Source organism: Lithobates pipiens, unplaced genomic scaffold, assembly GCF_037356315.1.
Source record: "Lithobates pipiens isolate NorthernLeopardFrog02 unplaced genomic scaffold, aLitPip1_a1.2 Scaffold_18, whole genome shotgun sequence".
Classification (NCBI taxonomy): domain Eukaryota; kingdom Metazoa; phylum Chordata; class Amphibia; order Anura; family Ranidae; genus Lithobates; species Lithobates pipiens.
The window spans coordinates 541,841,784-541,859,365 of NW_027507758.1; the positions used below are offsets into that span (position 1 = coordinate 541,841,784).

The 17,582-nt window shown below is 45.1% G+C and overlaps 1 protein-coding gene across 10 annotated transcripts in view; it reads left to right on the forward strand.

Moving 5' to 3' along the window:
* LOC143988917 (b(0,+)-type amino acid transporter 1-like) overlaps positions 1–17,582 on the forward strand; it is a 401,901-nt gene that overhangs the window by 371,926 nt on the left and 12,393 nt on the right. For all 10 annotated transcript variants that reach the window (XM_077488835.1, XM_077488836.1, XM_077488837.1 and 7 more), the window contains 3 exons: positions 8,379–9,154; positions 12,602–12,735; positions 15,854–15,983. In XM_077488835.1, coding sequence (XP_077344961.1) covers positions 8,408–9,154; positions 12,602–12,735; positions 15,854–15,983 — 1,011 coding nt within the window. In that variant the 5' untranslated portion in view covers positions 8,379–8,407. The remainder of the gene's footprint in view (positions 1–8,378; positions 9,155–12,601; positions 12,736–15,853; positions 15,984–17,582) is intronic.

Here is a 17,582-nt window from a genome sequence, read left to right on the forward strand (position 1 = left end):
ATTAGGGCACTCGGGCACCGACCGAGGGCCCCATGGCAAGTAGGGGGCCCCATCTGCAGGGACAGTCACACTCTAAATAGGTGTTCCATTACAGCTCAATCCCGGGATTTGTTAGTAGCTTTGTCATTGCTTCTAAATACATACACTGCCTGATGGTTTATGTATTTAGAAGTTCTGAGTTCTTTCTGTCTCACCCCTCAGTGATCTCCTGCACACTCGCTCTGCATTCCCTCAGTCAGATCTCCCCTTCAGTGCAGTGTGATGGGAGAACCCGGAGGAGCGGTGTAGCTACTGCCGACTACTGCACACTGTATGTAGAGAGGAAGCGGAGCTGAGTAAGTGAGGAAAGTTTCATGGAGGTAAGCTGCTGCGGTGCACACAATAGAAGGTTTCATGTCAGGAGGAAATGTTTATGGCAACATGTGAAGGGTTAAGTAAGGTGTCAAGGAGGGTTGAATTGGCAGGGAACTGTGTGTGTGTGTGTCTGAGCTGGCAGAGTTTGCAGCCCCTCCACCCCCACCGCATAGCTGACAGTCATGGGGACAGACTCCTCACTATCTATCTACATAAACATCCCCCCATCACTCTGTATGTCCCAGATAAGGAGAAGTTAAATTATGACCTTTCCATTTAACCCTGTGTTATGCACACCCTGTATAATGAAGTGTACACTCACCACATAAACTATACACACTATATAGAAAACCACATTCATCAATAAACATACCAGAGCACAATGTTCATGGCTATTTGCATGGTACCACAACCGTATGAACACTGATCATTTAGAGAATCATGTATGTTTATGGAGGATTGATTTTTTTTTTATGCGCTAAGGCCCCTTTCACACGGGCTTTCCGATCAGGTCCACTGTCAGTTTTTCAGGTGGTACTGATTGGACCCTCCAGTCTCCCATATGGAGCGGGGGATGTCAGCGGTGACATGTCCGCTTACACCCGCTGCTATCCAATCTGATCCTGTCCGTCAAATCAGATGGATGGTGGACAGTGGTCCTATTTTCCATCCATCTGGCGGATTGGATGAAACCGGACAGGCAGTCCCGTTTTCATCCAATCTCCCCATGGAGGAGAGCGGGGCTCTGACAGGTCCATCTCTGCACAGTGAGTGGAGAATGATCTGTCATCCACCTGCTCAGTGGGGATCAGCAGATCAATCACCCGCTGAGCAAAGCAGAGCCCATTAAAACAAATGTGCCCCATGTGAAAGAGGCCTTACAGTTAGTTTTGGTTCACACCTGCAGGTGCAACCAAGCATGGGCATGTTTTTCACATGTCACGTGTAAGGCAGCCCATTCATTTCAATGGGCTGCCCTACACGCAAGCAACATGGAAAAGTCAAGAAAGAGAAAGAAAGTTTGATGGGCACGTTTGCAGATGCATGGTTGTGCCATTAACAAAAATAGAACTGCTGTACATCTGCTAAAGGGCAGCTCATTTCTGTGCATGTTGGGAAAGCATACACTTTTGCATGCATTCCCCACATGCATAGATGCAAACTTAATCATGGAGTGTTTAGTTTGTGTTGAGTTTACACTTTTGATTGTACAGGGTTTGGATAACACAGGGTTAAATAGAATGGTCAAAAAAAAAAACATTATCTAGACATACACAGAGTGATTGGGGTTGCATATATCTCTTCTAACAGAAGGTTGTTCTCTTTGCGCAGTACCATTGTATTATTTATTGTTTTACCTATTAGCAGATGAGCACAGACATTTTTTGATTATAGACGTCTTTATCTTAGTACTTCTCATCCCCTGCCTCCCCCCAGCTTGCATCACCCACAGGCCACTTCATACATCCAGCTGACAGACATCACTTTGAGATACTTCCTACCCCCAGGGACATTATTCCATGGTCACTTTTCATTCTCTACCTTCCTAACATCGCTTCCCGGTCACCCCACAGACACTGCCACTGAAATAAATCCCTCCACAACTAACTCACCCCCACCAACTGTATCACAACCCCATCCCACTGGTGCTTGGGAGCACCCCTACACCCGCAGTTATTCCCACTAGGAGGATCATGTGTGCATAGAGCAGGTAATCACTGTAGCAAAGGGGGGGAGGGGATAAGATGGATTTCTCTCACTACCTGAACCCTGCCACCCACAGCACTGCCTACTTCCCTCCTTTTCTCTCCCATCAGCAGAAGTTGCAGGCACATAGGGGTATCTGTCAGGATGGAGAGTGGGGGAGGGGCCTGTAAATATGTAATTTACCAGCCCCTTTCTTTTCTAAGTGAACACAGTGAGTGATGGATACTGTATTCATTCATAACTGAGCATAGTAAACTATGTTTATTATTCTTCAGTTTATGAATGGGCAATAGCCTCTGTCTCCTGATCATTCATTTTCAGTGCAACTGAGGCTGCAGAGAAAGGGACTGTGGAATCTATGTCCTCAATACCTATCTGTCTCAAAAGTGAGACTTCAGGGGGTCTGTTTAGACCCCTGATATCTCACCAATCCCCCTTCCCCCCAACAGAGTTGTGAAAAAAAATTGAATAAAAAAAAACTATTGTAAAAAATCTGACTTAAAGTGGTAGTAAACTCTGTACTACCACTTGTACCTACAGTTAGGCCTATAACAAAGTCTCCTGCCACTCTGCATGTCGCCAACCTAGGTGCCCCTCCATTAGGCCCTTCCGCATTAATGTTGCATCAGAAAGATGGCTGCCGTGTGGTGGTCATCTTTAAACCTGGGGGCCCCATGATTCCCTAGTGCCCGGGGGCCCCATGAGTTGTCAGTCCGCCCCTGAATGCAGGGATTGCAAATGTACGCGGACTGTATTTCTGTGGAATTCTGGTGTGAACTGGCTCTAGACACAAATGTATTATCTATTTTAAGATTCAGCACATACTGACACTCAGTAGAGGTTACTTAAATAGGAACTGCAGTCTGCTCACATCATTTGTAATAAAAACATCTTCGCCATTCTGAAGTCCTGGTGCCGTAGTCGCACAGGTACTCATTGATGGCCCTCTGCTGCGTGTGCAGCCGCTGCAGCATGGCCAACGTTCCACCTGGTGGGAATGTCACATATAAGGCAGTTCTTGGGCAGGTTCAACTCCTTTTGATCGGCAGAAATGCACACAGACTTTCCTGGACTGCTTCAGGACATCCTGTAAGCCTGGGTACCTGCCCAAGAACCGCTGCACCACCAGGTTAAGGACGTGAGCCACACAGGGCACATGGGTCAGTTGTCCCTGTCAGAGGGCGGAGAGGAGGTTGGTGCCATTGTCGCAAACCACCATTCCTGGCTTAAGCTGGCGTGGCATCAACCACCTCTCGGCCTGCCCCTGCAGAGCTGACAAAATATCTGCCCCAGTGTGGCTCCTGTCCCCCAAACAAACCAGCGCAAGCACGGCATGGCATCGTTTTGCCTGCGTACTTCTGTAGCCCCTTGAACGCCTACGGAGAACCGCTGCTTCTGAGGACAGAGCACTGGAAGAGGCCATGGAGGAAGAAGAAGAGGAGGGGGTGGAGGAGAGAGGTGTGTCACAACCAGTGGTAGCATTTTGGAGGCGTGGTGGCGGAACAACCTCCAACACTACTGCACCTTGTCCTGCATCCTTCCCAGCTGCCAGAAGAGTGACCCAATGGGCCGTGAAAGACAGGTAACGTCCCTGTCCATGCCTGCTGGACCATGAGTCAGCAGTAATATGCACCTTACTGCTGACCGCCCTGTCCAGCGAGGCAAGGACATTGCCTTCCACATGCCGGTAGAGAGCCGGAATCGCCTTCTGTGAGAAAAAGTGGCATTTGGGGACCTGCCACTGAGGAACTGCACATTGTACAAACTCATGGAAGGGGGCCCGAGTCTACCAACTGAAAAGGCAGCAGTTGAAGTGCTAGCAATTTAGCCAAGCTAGCATTGAACCGCTGGGCATGTGGATGGCTGGGAGTACTTATTTTGACGGTCCAGCAGCTGGGGCAGGGAAATTTGCCTGCTATAATCGGACGTGGGTGTTCGGCTAGCAGAGTGCCCGGAAACACTTGGCTGTGACACACCTAATTCTACACCTTCATTCCTCTCAGAGCAGGTTTCAGAGAGGACTGAAGGTCTAGTGGGGTTGGAGATCCCAACTGATGAGGCGCAAGGAGAGGTCTGCTTTGTTCTTTGGTGTGGGTCAACGAGCTGCATGGCAGGTCAACATATGTCTGGTCAAGCATGTGGTGCCCAAGCGGCTGATGTTTTGGCCACGTGAGATACGCTTGAGACATATGTTGCAAATAGCAACGGTGCAATCTGATGCACTCGTGTTAAAAAAGGCCCGCACCAAAGAACTTTTAGAATAACGCGCAGAGGCAGCGCCCTGCACAGGCGGAGCTCTGCGGTGTGATTCAGTCGGTGTGCTGCCCCTAAGCTGGCCCCCGAAGGGCATCCTGCCTCGTCCAGGTGCCGAAAATAAGGACAAGCGTGTCCCATGGCTAAGTGCTGATGACGATGCACTGCGTCCACGACCAGCACTGTTGTCTCTAGACACAGAGCCTGCTCGCCCTCTTTTATCGGCTCATGCCTGTCTGCCTCTCCTTGTTGGCCTTCCAGACATGGTAATGGTCTGAAGGGAGATGGGAAAACCAGCAATTGGGTAGTGTATATTGTGCTGGAGGCACACAACACCCACTAACTCCTGCAGATGCCTTTATTATAGAACAACAGGAAAAGGGTAGATACCGGTGTATACTGTGCTGTGCTGGAGGCACACAACACCAACTAACTCCTGCAGATGGCAGATGGCTCAATTAGAGAAGCGCTATATAGGTGGATAATACTATATAGCTGTATATTGCGGTCAGGGCACGCAGACAACACCCACAAACTCCTACAGCTGACTGAAAGCTGGATTACAGAAGAGCAATATAGCTAGCTATATAGGTGGATAATGGTGTATACTGCGGTCAGTGCACGCAGACAACACCCACAAACTCCTACAGCTGACTGAAAGCTGAATTACAGAAGAGCAATATAGCTAGCTATATAGGTGGATAATGGTATATACTGCGGTCAGGGCATGCAGACAACACCCACAAACTCCTACAGCTGACTGAAAGCTGAATTACAGAAGAGCAATATAGCTAGCTATATAGGTGGATAATGGTGTATACTGCGGTCAGGGCACACAGACAACACCCACAAACTCCTACAGCTGACTGAAAGCTCAATTACAGAACAGCAAGAACGCTAAATCGGTCGATAACGAACGGTGTATACTGTGTTGAAGGTACACAGATAACACCCACTAACTCCTACAGACGCCAACACACTACACAAGGCCGCCACGCTGGCAGCCTTATATAGTGTGGGGCGTGTATTACACAGCCTGAGCTATGATTGGCCAGTGGCCAATCATGGCTCTCCTCGCTGCCGACTCTGTGATTGGCCAAGCATGCGGGGTCACAGTGCATGCTCGGCTAATCATGAGCCAGCAATGCACTGAGATGGCGCAGTGCATTGTGGGCTGTGAGCGCCCATAACGTTCGTTATTCACCGAACGTGCGAACAGCCGATGTTCGAATCGAACGTATGTTCGACTCGAACACCAAGCTCATCCCTAGTGGTGAACAGGAGAGAACCTCAGGACGGAGCCAATCAAAAGAGGGGTTGTGCCTCTGTAACCAAGGATAACCAATAACCAGCGGAAATCTGGGTGAAGAAATAACTTGGAATTGGATTATCTCATGGTGAAGAGCCCCTACGGCCATGGACAACGGAACCGTCTCATTAGTCACATGGGCAGGCTGTAAAGGTCTCCCGTCAAGAGCCTCAATGGCAAGTGGAGTATCGCGCAGCTGCAGCGTAATCGAGTGCTGCGAAACAAATGCAGCATCAATGAACAGGCCTGCAGCCCCAGAGTCGATTAGATCCTGTATCTCGATGGACGACTCAGCCCAAGAAAGGGTGACCAAAACCAGGGGCTTATCCTTCTGGATAACTGGGGACGAAACAACGCCACCTAAGGTCTGTCAATGACATGACGTCAAGGTTCGGGCATTCCCTGGACAGGTAGGACAAGACTTCAAAAAGTGACCTGCCTGGCCACAATAAAGGCACAATCTCTCCCTCCTCCTAAAGGCTCTCTCATCCGCAGAGAGACGCGTGAAGCCCAGGTGCATGGGTTCATCTTCACTGACCAACTCGGTACCAGGAGGCATGGGAGGTGAGGGAGGCATGGGGCGGACTACAAAGCTCGGAGGCAAACGTACAGGAGGCTTCCGCAAACACTCCTTAAGAGAAAGTCTTTCTCTGAGTCTGGAGTCAATGAGGATGGCAAACGAGATCAAGCTCTCCAGCTCAGTGGGTATATCTCGGGCTGCTATCTCATCCTTGATGGAATCTGAGAGACCATGAGAAAAAGCAGCCACGAGGGCCTCATTGTTCCAAGCAACCTCTGCTGCCAGAGTACAGAATTCAATGGCGTAGTCGGCAACAGTTCTCATACTCTGTTTGATGGACATGAGGCACTTGGCAGCAGAAGTGGAGCGTGCGGGAACATAAAAAACCCTTTTAAAGGAGGCCACAAACTGAGGGTAACTCAAGACAACAGGTTTTTGCGTCTCCCATAGAGAGTTAGTGCAGGCCAAGGCTCTCTCAGAAAGCAAAGATATCACAAAACCTACTTTGCTTCTGTCCGTGGGAAACAGCTTGGGCAGCATTTCGAAGTATATCTCAACCTGATTGAGAAACCCTCTGCATTGAACTGGATTGCCCCCAAATTGCTGGGGAAGCGGAGCAGAACCAGACATACCTCTTATAGAGGTAATACTCGAGGCGGGTGCCTGCACAGAGACTGGAGGCAGCAGGGATGGCCTGCGACTCAGGTTGTACCGGAGCAGCCACCGTGGGGGATTCCAGGTGAGCCATGCGATTCAGGAGCATTTGTAACTCCAAGGCAAACTGATCCATGCGGTGATCTTGCTCATCCAATCTGGAAAAAATATAACCAACAAGTGGATTGACTGTATCTTCTGAATTCATGGCCTTCGTGTTCTGACAGAAACCATAAAACAGACTGAGACAGAAGTACAATCAAATCACACATGTTTATTAATAAAAATAAAAGGTAAATAGAAAAAAGTGTAGTCAAGCATAGCCAGAGTCCAGTAGCCAGATCGGGTAGTCAGCCAGTCCAAAGTTCATTAACCAGATCGGGTAATCAGCCAGGCCAGAAGTTAGGGATCCAAGGAGAGCAACTGCAAGCAGGATAAGAAGCCAGGAGGCATGTCAGCAAGCCAGTATTGAAACAAACAGCAGGAGATGGTTCCTTGTGATGTGACCAATGCGAAGGCAAAGGAAAAAGTGAGCTGAAAGGCTTTAAATAGGCAGGTCAGACGAGCATCATCGGGAACAGCTGGTAACTGTGGAAAGAGAAGAGACCTGGCAATTAGCCGACAACTGAGCGGCCAGCCCAGAGGAGGAAGGGCTAAGCCAGCCCTGACAATAAGACTGCAGTAATGGCCAGGTTTACACTGCATGTGATGTCACATGGTGTGTATGAGGAAGCTCTGAGAGATTATGAAGTCTCCTGGGATATCAGTGGTGTGCTGTAGGAAGTCCTGATAACAGATAGACAAGCACATAGAGAGTGTGCCATAAATCAGGGGGGATCTGGGCATGCTCAGTGACGTCATTCTAAAAAACAAAAAGAATTACAACAATACTGAGCAAGTAAGGAGATATCTACAAGCAGTGTTCATTAGGTTTTTTTTATGCTGATTTACATGGGACAAAGTTGTGGGGGAGAGTTTACAACCACTTTAAAAAATGCAATATATGGGAACGGACAAAAAAGTACAGGTGCCCAGATGCACCTCCTGGTCTGAATGAGCCCTTAGACTGGTGTGCCTTGTTCACAATTCTTAACAGTGCCTTGGCGTAAAAAAGTTTGAGATATACTGGATTGGATCACCTTAGTAAGGAGCCTTTAGTCCCAGTATTCATTTTATACCCAAGTAAAGAAAAATTTGAGTCTGACTGCTCCCAGTAGCTTAATCCAAAATGAATGGTCAATGTTTCTAAATACCATAATTGGATGACACTCTAGTCTAACATTTTTTCCTCCTGATTTATTTTGTTGAAGAGGTAGCCAATCTCCCTTTCTCATTAGCCAACGACAGAACCTTGCAGTAAACCAAGTCTGCTTAGTATTATCCTGGATTTTACAACAGCTGTGGAGATTTCTGCATACATGATCCCATTATTCTTAGTAATATGCTTTACTTTTTCAAATAGATCATTAACTGAAATAATTGAAAATCTGCCATGTTCTTTGCACGTTGTACACTCAGTAATAATTAACTTTAATTTTACCTGTCAACCTTTAGCTGTGAAATAGCACATCTCTTTTTCAGAAAGATCTGAGATCAGAAGACACTCCATTATGGATGACAGGATAAGAAGAGACTCTTCTCCATCTTTTGATGGCAAAATAGAAGACAGGACTGAAAAATTACATCTCAAACGTGAACTTGGCCTGGTTAGTGCTGTGTCACTGATAGCTGGCACCATGATTGGTTCTGGTATCTTCATGTCTCCTCAGTGGGTCCTCTATTACATGGGCAGCCCTGGAGCCAGCCTGTTAATATGGGCAGCCTGTGGAGTTCTAGCGATGTTGGGTGCTCTTTCCTATGCTGAACTTGGCACTGTTATAAAGGAATCTGGAGGGGAGTACATTTATATTTTACGGAATGTTGGCACCTTACCAGCTTTCCTCCTGGCATTTACCTCAGTCATTGTGGTCAGACCAGCTGGCATTTCAGCTGTTTCCTTAAGTTTTGCAGAATATGTGGTGGCTGCCTTCTACCAGGACTGCCCACCACCTCAGGTAGTGGTAAAGTGTACAGCAGCTGCCTGTATCCTTGTCTTGAGCATCATCAACTGCCTCAATGTCAGGCTTTCTGCCGCTATCACTAACTTCTTCACGGCTGCCAAACTGTTGGTATTGCTGGTCATAATTGTGGGCGGTATGGTTCTCTTGGCCCAAGGAAACACTCAGGTCTTCCAGAATGCCTTTGAAAACACAGTTGAAGGATTTGGTCCAGTTGGAGTGGCTTTTTATCAAGGACTCTGGTCTTATGATGGATGGAATAATCTGAATTATGTAACTGAAGAAGTGAAGAATCCTGAGGTTGGTGGATTCATTGTAAACTGTTTATGATCTGTACTTACATACCAGCTGTTTCATATTCCAAGGGACTCTATGGGTTAATGAAGGACAAGGCTACATCCACAAATCAGTGAGACTTATGCCACGTCCACACGGTCAGAGTTTCTGATGGGAAATGTTCAATGGGAGCTTGTTGTAATTTCTGACCCTGTGTAGGCTCCATCGGAACATATTCCATAGAAATTTCCGATACACAAAATTTGAGACCTGGATCTCAAATTTTCAGACAACAAAATCCGTTGTCGGAAATTCCGATCGTTGGTACCCAATCCTGATACACATGTTCGGAATCAAGCAGAAGAGCTGCAATGGCTATGGAACTTAAATTTTCTCAGCTCGTCGTACGTCACCCCGTTCTTGACGTTTAGAATTTCCGACAACATTTTGCGACCGTGTGTATGCAAGACAAGTTTGAGCCAACATCCATTGGAAAAAATCCCATGGATTTTGTTGTCGGAATGTGCGATCATGCGTGCGTATGTGGCATTAGGCTGGCCATACACAGTGCAAATTTTTTGTGCAACCCGTGAAATTTGGTTGATATTCCCATCAACACAGACACTGTTGATGCGGGAATCCCTCCTGATGGGCCATTGTCTTCTCCCGTGGGGGGGGGGGGGGGGGGGGGGCAGATTAGGGGAAGCCACCCTCCCAATGAAAAGACAGTGATTATCGCTAGCGGATAGCGATAATCGCAAGAGACTCCGGCAGGCTGGTTGTATCCAAGTTGAATAATCAATTTAGTATATTCAGCCTGACCATTAACGGTTTGAATTTTAGATTCAAACTGTGTATGGCAGGTCTAAAGCTAGCCATACACTGGTAGCTTTTCAAGGTAATGGTTGTACAAATCTTGTTAGTACATTGCTGCTGTCTGCAGAACATCATGTGCTTATTTATTTGTGTCTCACTAACCAGGTGAAAACTGAGGGAAAAGTCAAAGAAAAGAAAAACGAATGCAGCCACATCTAATGATTGATAAGCTGCAATATAATACATTTTTGGTTTTGGGTTTGTAATGGAGAATTAGCATTCCCAAATTATGAATTCTTGAAATGAAGCGCACAATTCTCTTCTTCTTTAATGGGATAATAATGAAGCTGCTTTGCTAGTGATTCTGATGGAGTTATTGCAAACAAATTATCAAAGGCCCCTTTCACACGGGACGGATCAGTAATGATCCGCCCCGTGATGATCCGCTTGCTCAGCGGGGATCGCTCCATTGTCCCCGCTGAGCGGATAACACGCTATAATAAATAACACGCTATCTTCTACGTTACATGTCTGGCTGACGAACGGCCGTTCAGAAACAAATCAAATAGTGTAAAATGAAAAGTGCAAAATGAAAAGCGAGAATCAACACTCACCAAACTTCTACTAACATGAAATTAGCAGGAGTCCAAAGAGTGGTGTTAAAGAGCTGAAAAACAATGCAGTACGTCACTATGTTTGTAATTGTTGGCCAACAATTGTAAGGCTGTGTGTATGCAAGACAAGTTTGGGCCAACTCCCTTCAGACAAAAGTCCGCAGTTTTGTTGGCCAACAATCCGATCGCGTGTACGAGGCTGAAGTGTTTTACAGACAGAATCACAAGATGAAAATAAAGAAAAGGAGCCTGAAAAAAGCAAAACAAATGCAGCTATCACATCTAGGAACTGGTAAGCAGCAATATTTAATGCACATGATAATAGTCTCTTGGCTTAGAATAGTTGACTAACACAAAATCTATTCTAGATTGAATAAGATATATACAATCTAAGACAGGTTCGGCAACTTGTTGATCACAGACATGTGATGGCTGGGTAGATCGCGTCCCTTTCTTGCTAACCCATGTAACCTGGATAAGAGTGGGGGTGGCATTCACTCGAACCGATCCTCTTTATTTTCCTCCAGCAAGCTTCTCCTCCCCTCCTTCCCGCTGTAATCCAGCTGCTGCAAGAGGAAAATACAGAGGATCTGTTCAAGTAAATGCCACCCCTACCATCCCCCTGTCCAGGCTCCCCTTCCTTCTGTTGGCCGGGGCCCCCTGCTCTCCTAGCCCCCCTCACTCAAAGCTCTACTGACACTGTCCACACACTGTCTACTGCCCTACTGACACTGTCCACACATCGTCCACTGCTCTACTGACACTGTCCACACACTGTCCACTGCCCTACTGACACTGTCCACACACTGCCCTACTGACACTGTTTACACATTGTGCACTGCCCTACTGACACTGTCCACACGCCGTCCACTGCTCTACTGACACTGTCCACACATCATCCACTGCTCTACTGACACTGTCCACACACCGTCTGCTGCTCTACTGACACTGTCCACACACTGTCCACTGCTCTACTGACACTGTCCACACATCATCCACTGCTCTACTGACACTGTCCACACACTGTCCACTGCTCTACTGACACTGTCCACACATCATCCACTGCTCTACTGACACTGTCCACACACCATCCACTGCCCTACTGACACTGTCCACACATCATCCACTGCTCTACTGACACTGTCCACACACCATCCACTGCCCTACTGACACTGTCCACACACCATCCACTGCCCTACTGACACTGTCCACACATCGTTCACTGCCCTACTGACACTGTCCACACACCGTCTGCTGCTCTACTGACACTGTCCACACACTGTCCACTGCTCTACTGACACTGTCCACACATCCTCCACTGCTCTACTGACACTGTCCACACACTGTCCACTGCTCTACTGACACTGTCCACACATCGTCCACTGCTCTACTGACACTATCCACACACCGTCCACTGCTCTACTGACACTGTCCACACATCGTCCACTGCTCTACTGACACTGTCCACACACCAAATACTGCCCTACCCACACTGTCAACACACCAAACACTGCCCTACTGACACTGTCCACACACCATCCACTGCTCTACTGAAACTGTCCACACATCGTCTACTGCTCTACTGACACTGTCAACACACCAAACACTGCCCTACTGACACTGTCCACACACCGTCCACTGCCCTACTGACACTGTCCACTGCTCTACTGACTGCCACTGTCCACCTTTATGGTAGGCTGTTTAACTGTTTGTAATGACATTTGTTTTAGTATTATTTTCCAAGTTCTCCTTACTATTTATTTAGACCTTGCTAGCACAGATTTTTAATCTCCTTCATATTGTTTAGGTAGATCTAAACCTCTCCAAGGTTGCCTACCTCTAATCTAAGACATAGCTAAAACAAAAGCAAAAAAATAAAAATGAATTTGGAGGAGGCTGAGAGTAATAGAAGGTACATTTTTGCGTTAAGAAAACATACTTGATTAGAATTATTTTCATGCCAGAGTTTAGTGTTACTTTGATACTAGTAATAATCCCTGCATCAGATGACTGCATGACTCTGCTCTTTCCTGTGTTGTAGGTGAATCTGCCACGAGCTGTGATGATCGCAATTCCACTAGTAACATGCATCTATCTCCTGGCTAATGTAAGCTATTTTGCCGCAATGACACCTCAAGAACTTCTCTCTTCAGATGCTGTGGCCATCAGTTGGGGGTCAGTTTATTACTAATAATTCTGTGTAACTTGTTGGGGTCTTTAGTTACCCATGAATGCCAAAATCCCTTAGAGTGCATGTATAGCTGAACTTTATTTTGTAGTTTATGATAGAGTAGGGTAGGTATTAAAGGATAACATGTTATTGCTAGGGGGCCCAACCTGCATTCACCACCAGTGTGCTGCTGACACCAGAGCTTGAACTGGCTGCAAAGTTCAGTTCCTAAATTAAAGGAATGGGACACATAGCAAATCCAGGGTTATTTTTCATTGGTGATATACCTCAACAGAAGTCCTGGAACAACTTTACGCAACTTGCACCAAAACTCGTAATGGTAAGGCCATTAGCTGTGTCATGATTAATCACAATCTTCATCCACCAAGCCGGTACACGTGCCTTCACTTCAGTAACAATCATGGCTCCAAACTGTCCCTTGATTTTGAGGGACTGTCCCTGATTTGGAACAAAGTCCCTCTTTCCCCCTCATTTTGGTCTGATTTATATAGTTGTATATAAAATGTACTATTTATCTTCCAAATAGTGTTTCACGGTGCTAAACCTTTCATCCAATTTCTACACTGATGCATTTATAAATTTCAAAAGCCAATATAAAGGAATAGTAGTGGTAAATAAAGTACTAACTAATCATCTTTTTGTATAATTCTCCTTTAAGGGTACATGACGGTGTGTATCCTATGCCTGCATACTTTTGCTAATAGGTATCCCTTGTTCCATTCTCAAAACGTTGGATCACAATGCAGCTGATCTACTCAACTTGTGATGTAAAACCATTCATAAAACCACTATTAACAATAAGGGAGGGATTAACTTATTTCACCAGCATTTTTTCTCTGTACAGTCCAATACTGGTTTCTATTGAAGAGAGACAATTTGAAAGCAAACTGCTTCTGCTATGTTGTCTTTTTAGAAAGTGCTCTGGAACACCCATGTTAGCCTACCAATCATTAGATGTGGTGTCTAAAATAAAATAAAATACATGTTTTCTTTTGGGTTTAATACCACTTTAATAGTAAAAAAAAATTCAGTTTAAAAGCTATAAATATCAAGTATATAACATGTGATATACTGTAATATCAAAATATAAATTAAAATAAAATTGTCCTGAGCCCCCTTTGCCACCCCTAGAGATTTTACAGACCTCCTGGTCCCAACCCTCTCCTTTTTTATTTTTATTTTTTTGCCTTTCTTTATCCACTTAGGATGTATCCTAATGTCTGTAGCAATGTCAGCAATGAAAGTTCATGATTGCATATTAGTAAAAAAGTAGATCTTTCCAGGGCAGAAAATGTCTCCCTATGGCACCAGCCACAAATACAATCATATCACTAGTGTAATAAACCGAAATCAACCCTAGAGGAGGATCTAACTAGTCCTAATCTAATGTCCCCCTTTACTTTTGCTGTAATGTTACTATGTATGTTACCAGTTACTACTATCACTTGTGTTATAATATATAGTAACATTTGAAAAATAAATAAAATGTTTGTGAAACAAAATAAAGTTTACCCCATACCATTATAGTAAGAGCCAGTTCACACAGGGGCGACTTGTCAGGCGACTTAGCCGCCTGACAAGTCGCATCCCGTTCTGTACAATAGAACTGTTCTAATAGGAACGACTCAAGTCGCTCCGACTTAGAAAAGGGTTCCTGTACTACTTTCTATATAGAAGTCGTTTTGCAAGTCACCGCTACTGTCGCGTTCAGGTCGCCTGAGGCAGTCGTGCTGCAAGTCGTACTGCTTCAGTGTGAACCGGCTCTAACCTCTTTGATGTTGGTGCTTAAAGTGACCCTGTTTATTTCTAAAAATAATAATAATATTAATAATAATAAACAAAGCCTAGCCTGTAAAGAACACAATTAAAGTGTATCTTTTTTTTATAATTACATTTTTATTTATTAGAATTCAGCTTAACAGTCAACTAAGGACAAAGACACGTACCTATATAACATTTACATAATATCCAAAACTCTATATACACATGTCAAAATATTATTTTCAAAAAGAAGAAAAAGAAAAAAGAAAAAGACAAAAAGAGGAGATTAAAGTGTATCTAAACTAAAAAAAAAAATTGTATATAAATTGCATCTATAGGCTTTTTTCCTATATTTTCACCTAGTGAATCTGCCAGTTAAACACTTCCTGTTCTAGGTGGCAAAACTCATTCCCGCTGTACATCTATGGAGGAGCAGCATTGTCCCCCCAGGCTGCTTTCTCCAGGTTTGAACTACAGGCTTACATGCCAAAGCCAGTACATTCAGCCTACATCCACTAAGATTAATAAGGAACTAACCTTACATCACTAGTAAGGAGTTTTAACTTGTCATTTGATGAACATCAGACCTCAATCACATGGAGCATACTATACTGTATGTCAGGGCTGTGTTTAACCACACGTGTTCCATGCATCCTTGCTTAGGCAGTCCCATTGACGTCTTTTGGGGATACAGAGGATGCATAGCTACAGCTGCTGTATCCCAACATGACATCTATAGGGGTGTGTGTCCCCTAACATGCACCTGTAACCACATAGATGTCATATTGGGGGCAGTACACAGTAGGAAAGTAGTGGTTAGTAGGAGGAACCACAGTGTGCAGGAGGAGGACAAGGCATCCAACACACCTGGAAGTGTAGAATACAGAAGATCCTTTAGATAGTAGTATCTCAGCAACAGAGCAAAGAACAGTGATGCAAGCAGGTGTTAGGCATGTCCCCCATCAATACACCTCCCAAGAGCCCTTTTCCTAAACACAGTGTGTGGGCAGACTCTTGCTCTTGCTGGGAAAGAAATAACTGTTTGCATGTGAAGTGAGACAGAGAGAAGCAGGGATAGACGGACTTCAGTGGTCCAGCAGACAGGACTGGCCAGACTGTTTGGGATTTCAGTTTGGCAAAGGCACTATGTTGTCAGTCCATACAGGAAATAAGGAGCACACTGGATTTCTGCCAAATCAACAGTTTCAACACTTGCAGTTTTTTTTAAAGATATAAAACACGAGAAAGCTTCCTTGTATTGCAGAGATGTACTATGTTTTTTTTTCTTGCACTTTTATCCATATGACTTGTTCTTATCATTATCACCCATTGTTATCTTAGGATAAAGGTGCTGGGAAGCTGGACTTGGATAATATCTATGGGTGTGGCACTTTCTACTTTTGGTTCAGCCAATGGAACCTTCTTCAGTGGGGGTCGCTTGTGCTATGTGGCGGCCAGAGAAGGCCATTTGGTAAGCGTTTTTAATTCTTCCTGATTCCTCATGACCGTCATTTGTGAATCTCTAGAACTTTGTCCCAGGCTTGTTTTGGACATCATCTTGGTCCTCACGTTGCCATTTCTTTAGGTGTTTAAGTTGAGATTATGTGACATTTGAACTGCTCACAGGTGGAATTCACTATTTATATTTTATGACTTCTGAAGGTTGGTTGCATCAGACTTTATTTACAGATCTAGGGGTAAATGCCTATGCAGTGGGGGCTTTCCAGTTTTATATTTTTATAAAAATGTAAGACGTAGGGTCCTTTCACACGGGGCGGATCAGTGCTGATCCGCCTTGTGGATATCCGCTTGCTCAGCGGGGATCGCTGAAGCGATCTCCGCTGAGCAGGAAGATGACAGGTCCGTCTCCCTATGGGTCTCCCTGTGGGATCCAATCCGATTACAGATGGAAAAATAGCTTTTTCCTCCGTCACACTTTTTCGGATCGGAGCGGGTCGGATGTCAGCGGACATGTCACCACTGACATCTGATGCTCCATAGACCTCTATGGAGCATCTGTTCAGGTCCGCCTCATCATGACCGTCATTTGTGAATCTCTAGAACTTTGTCCCAGGCTTGTTTTGGACATCATCTTGGTCCTCACGTTGCCATTTCTTTAGGTGTTTAAGTTGAGATTATGTGACATTTGAACTGCTCACAGGTGGAATTCACTATTTATATTTTATGACTTCTGAAGGTTGGTTGCATCAGACTTTATTTACAGATCTAGGGGTAAATGCCTATGCAGTGGGGGCTTTCCAGTTTTATATTTTTATAAAAATGTAAGACGTAGGGTCCTTTCACACGGGGCGGATCAGTGCTGATCCGCCTTGTGGATATCCGCTTGCTCAGCGGGGATCGCTGAAGCGATCTCCGCTGAGCAGGAAGATGACAGGTCCGTCTCCCTATGGGTCTCCCTGTGGGATCCAATCCGATTACAGATGGAAAAATAGCTTTTTCCTCCGTCACACTTTTTCGGATCGGAGCGGGTCGGATGTCAGCGGACATGTCACCACTGACATCTGATGCTCCATAGACCTCTATGGAGCATCTGTTCAGGTCCGCCTGAAAAACTGACAGGCCGGCCTGAACGGATCGTTAGTGTGAAAGGGGCCTTATATAGATTTATTTTCAGCTTTTATATTATAGACTTTTTTTTTTTATATATACAAATGTAACATATAATTCCACTTTGTAATGCCAAAAGAAAAAACTGAATGTGGAAAATGGTAATAGTAGGTGATCATTTTTAAAATGATTGTACTCACAGGTGCAGAAATGTCTCTAGCAACTGTAAAATACCTGTGTGAGTTCCTATATGTTCCACAGCCTGACACCCAATACCTTATCAGTATAAAGTTTTTTTTTATTTTTTATGTCATAATGTAGACTATAATATTTCCTATCATTTGAGCCCAGTCTTGCCAGAAAGAGCTAATCCAGCTCTGAGCAATCCTCTTTTATTGTTCAGTCAGATAAATCTTGACAAACAGAGAAAAACTTGGTCAAATCCTCCCCCTTGCTGTGAGTGACAGGTGATTTACATATCTTGTGCACTAACCTAAGAGAC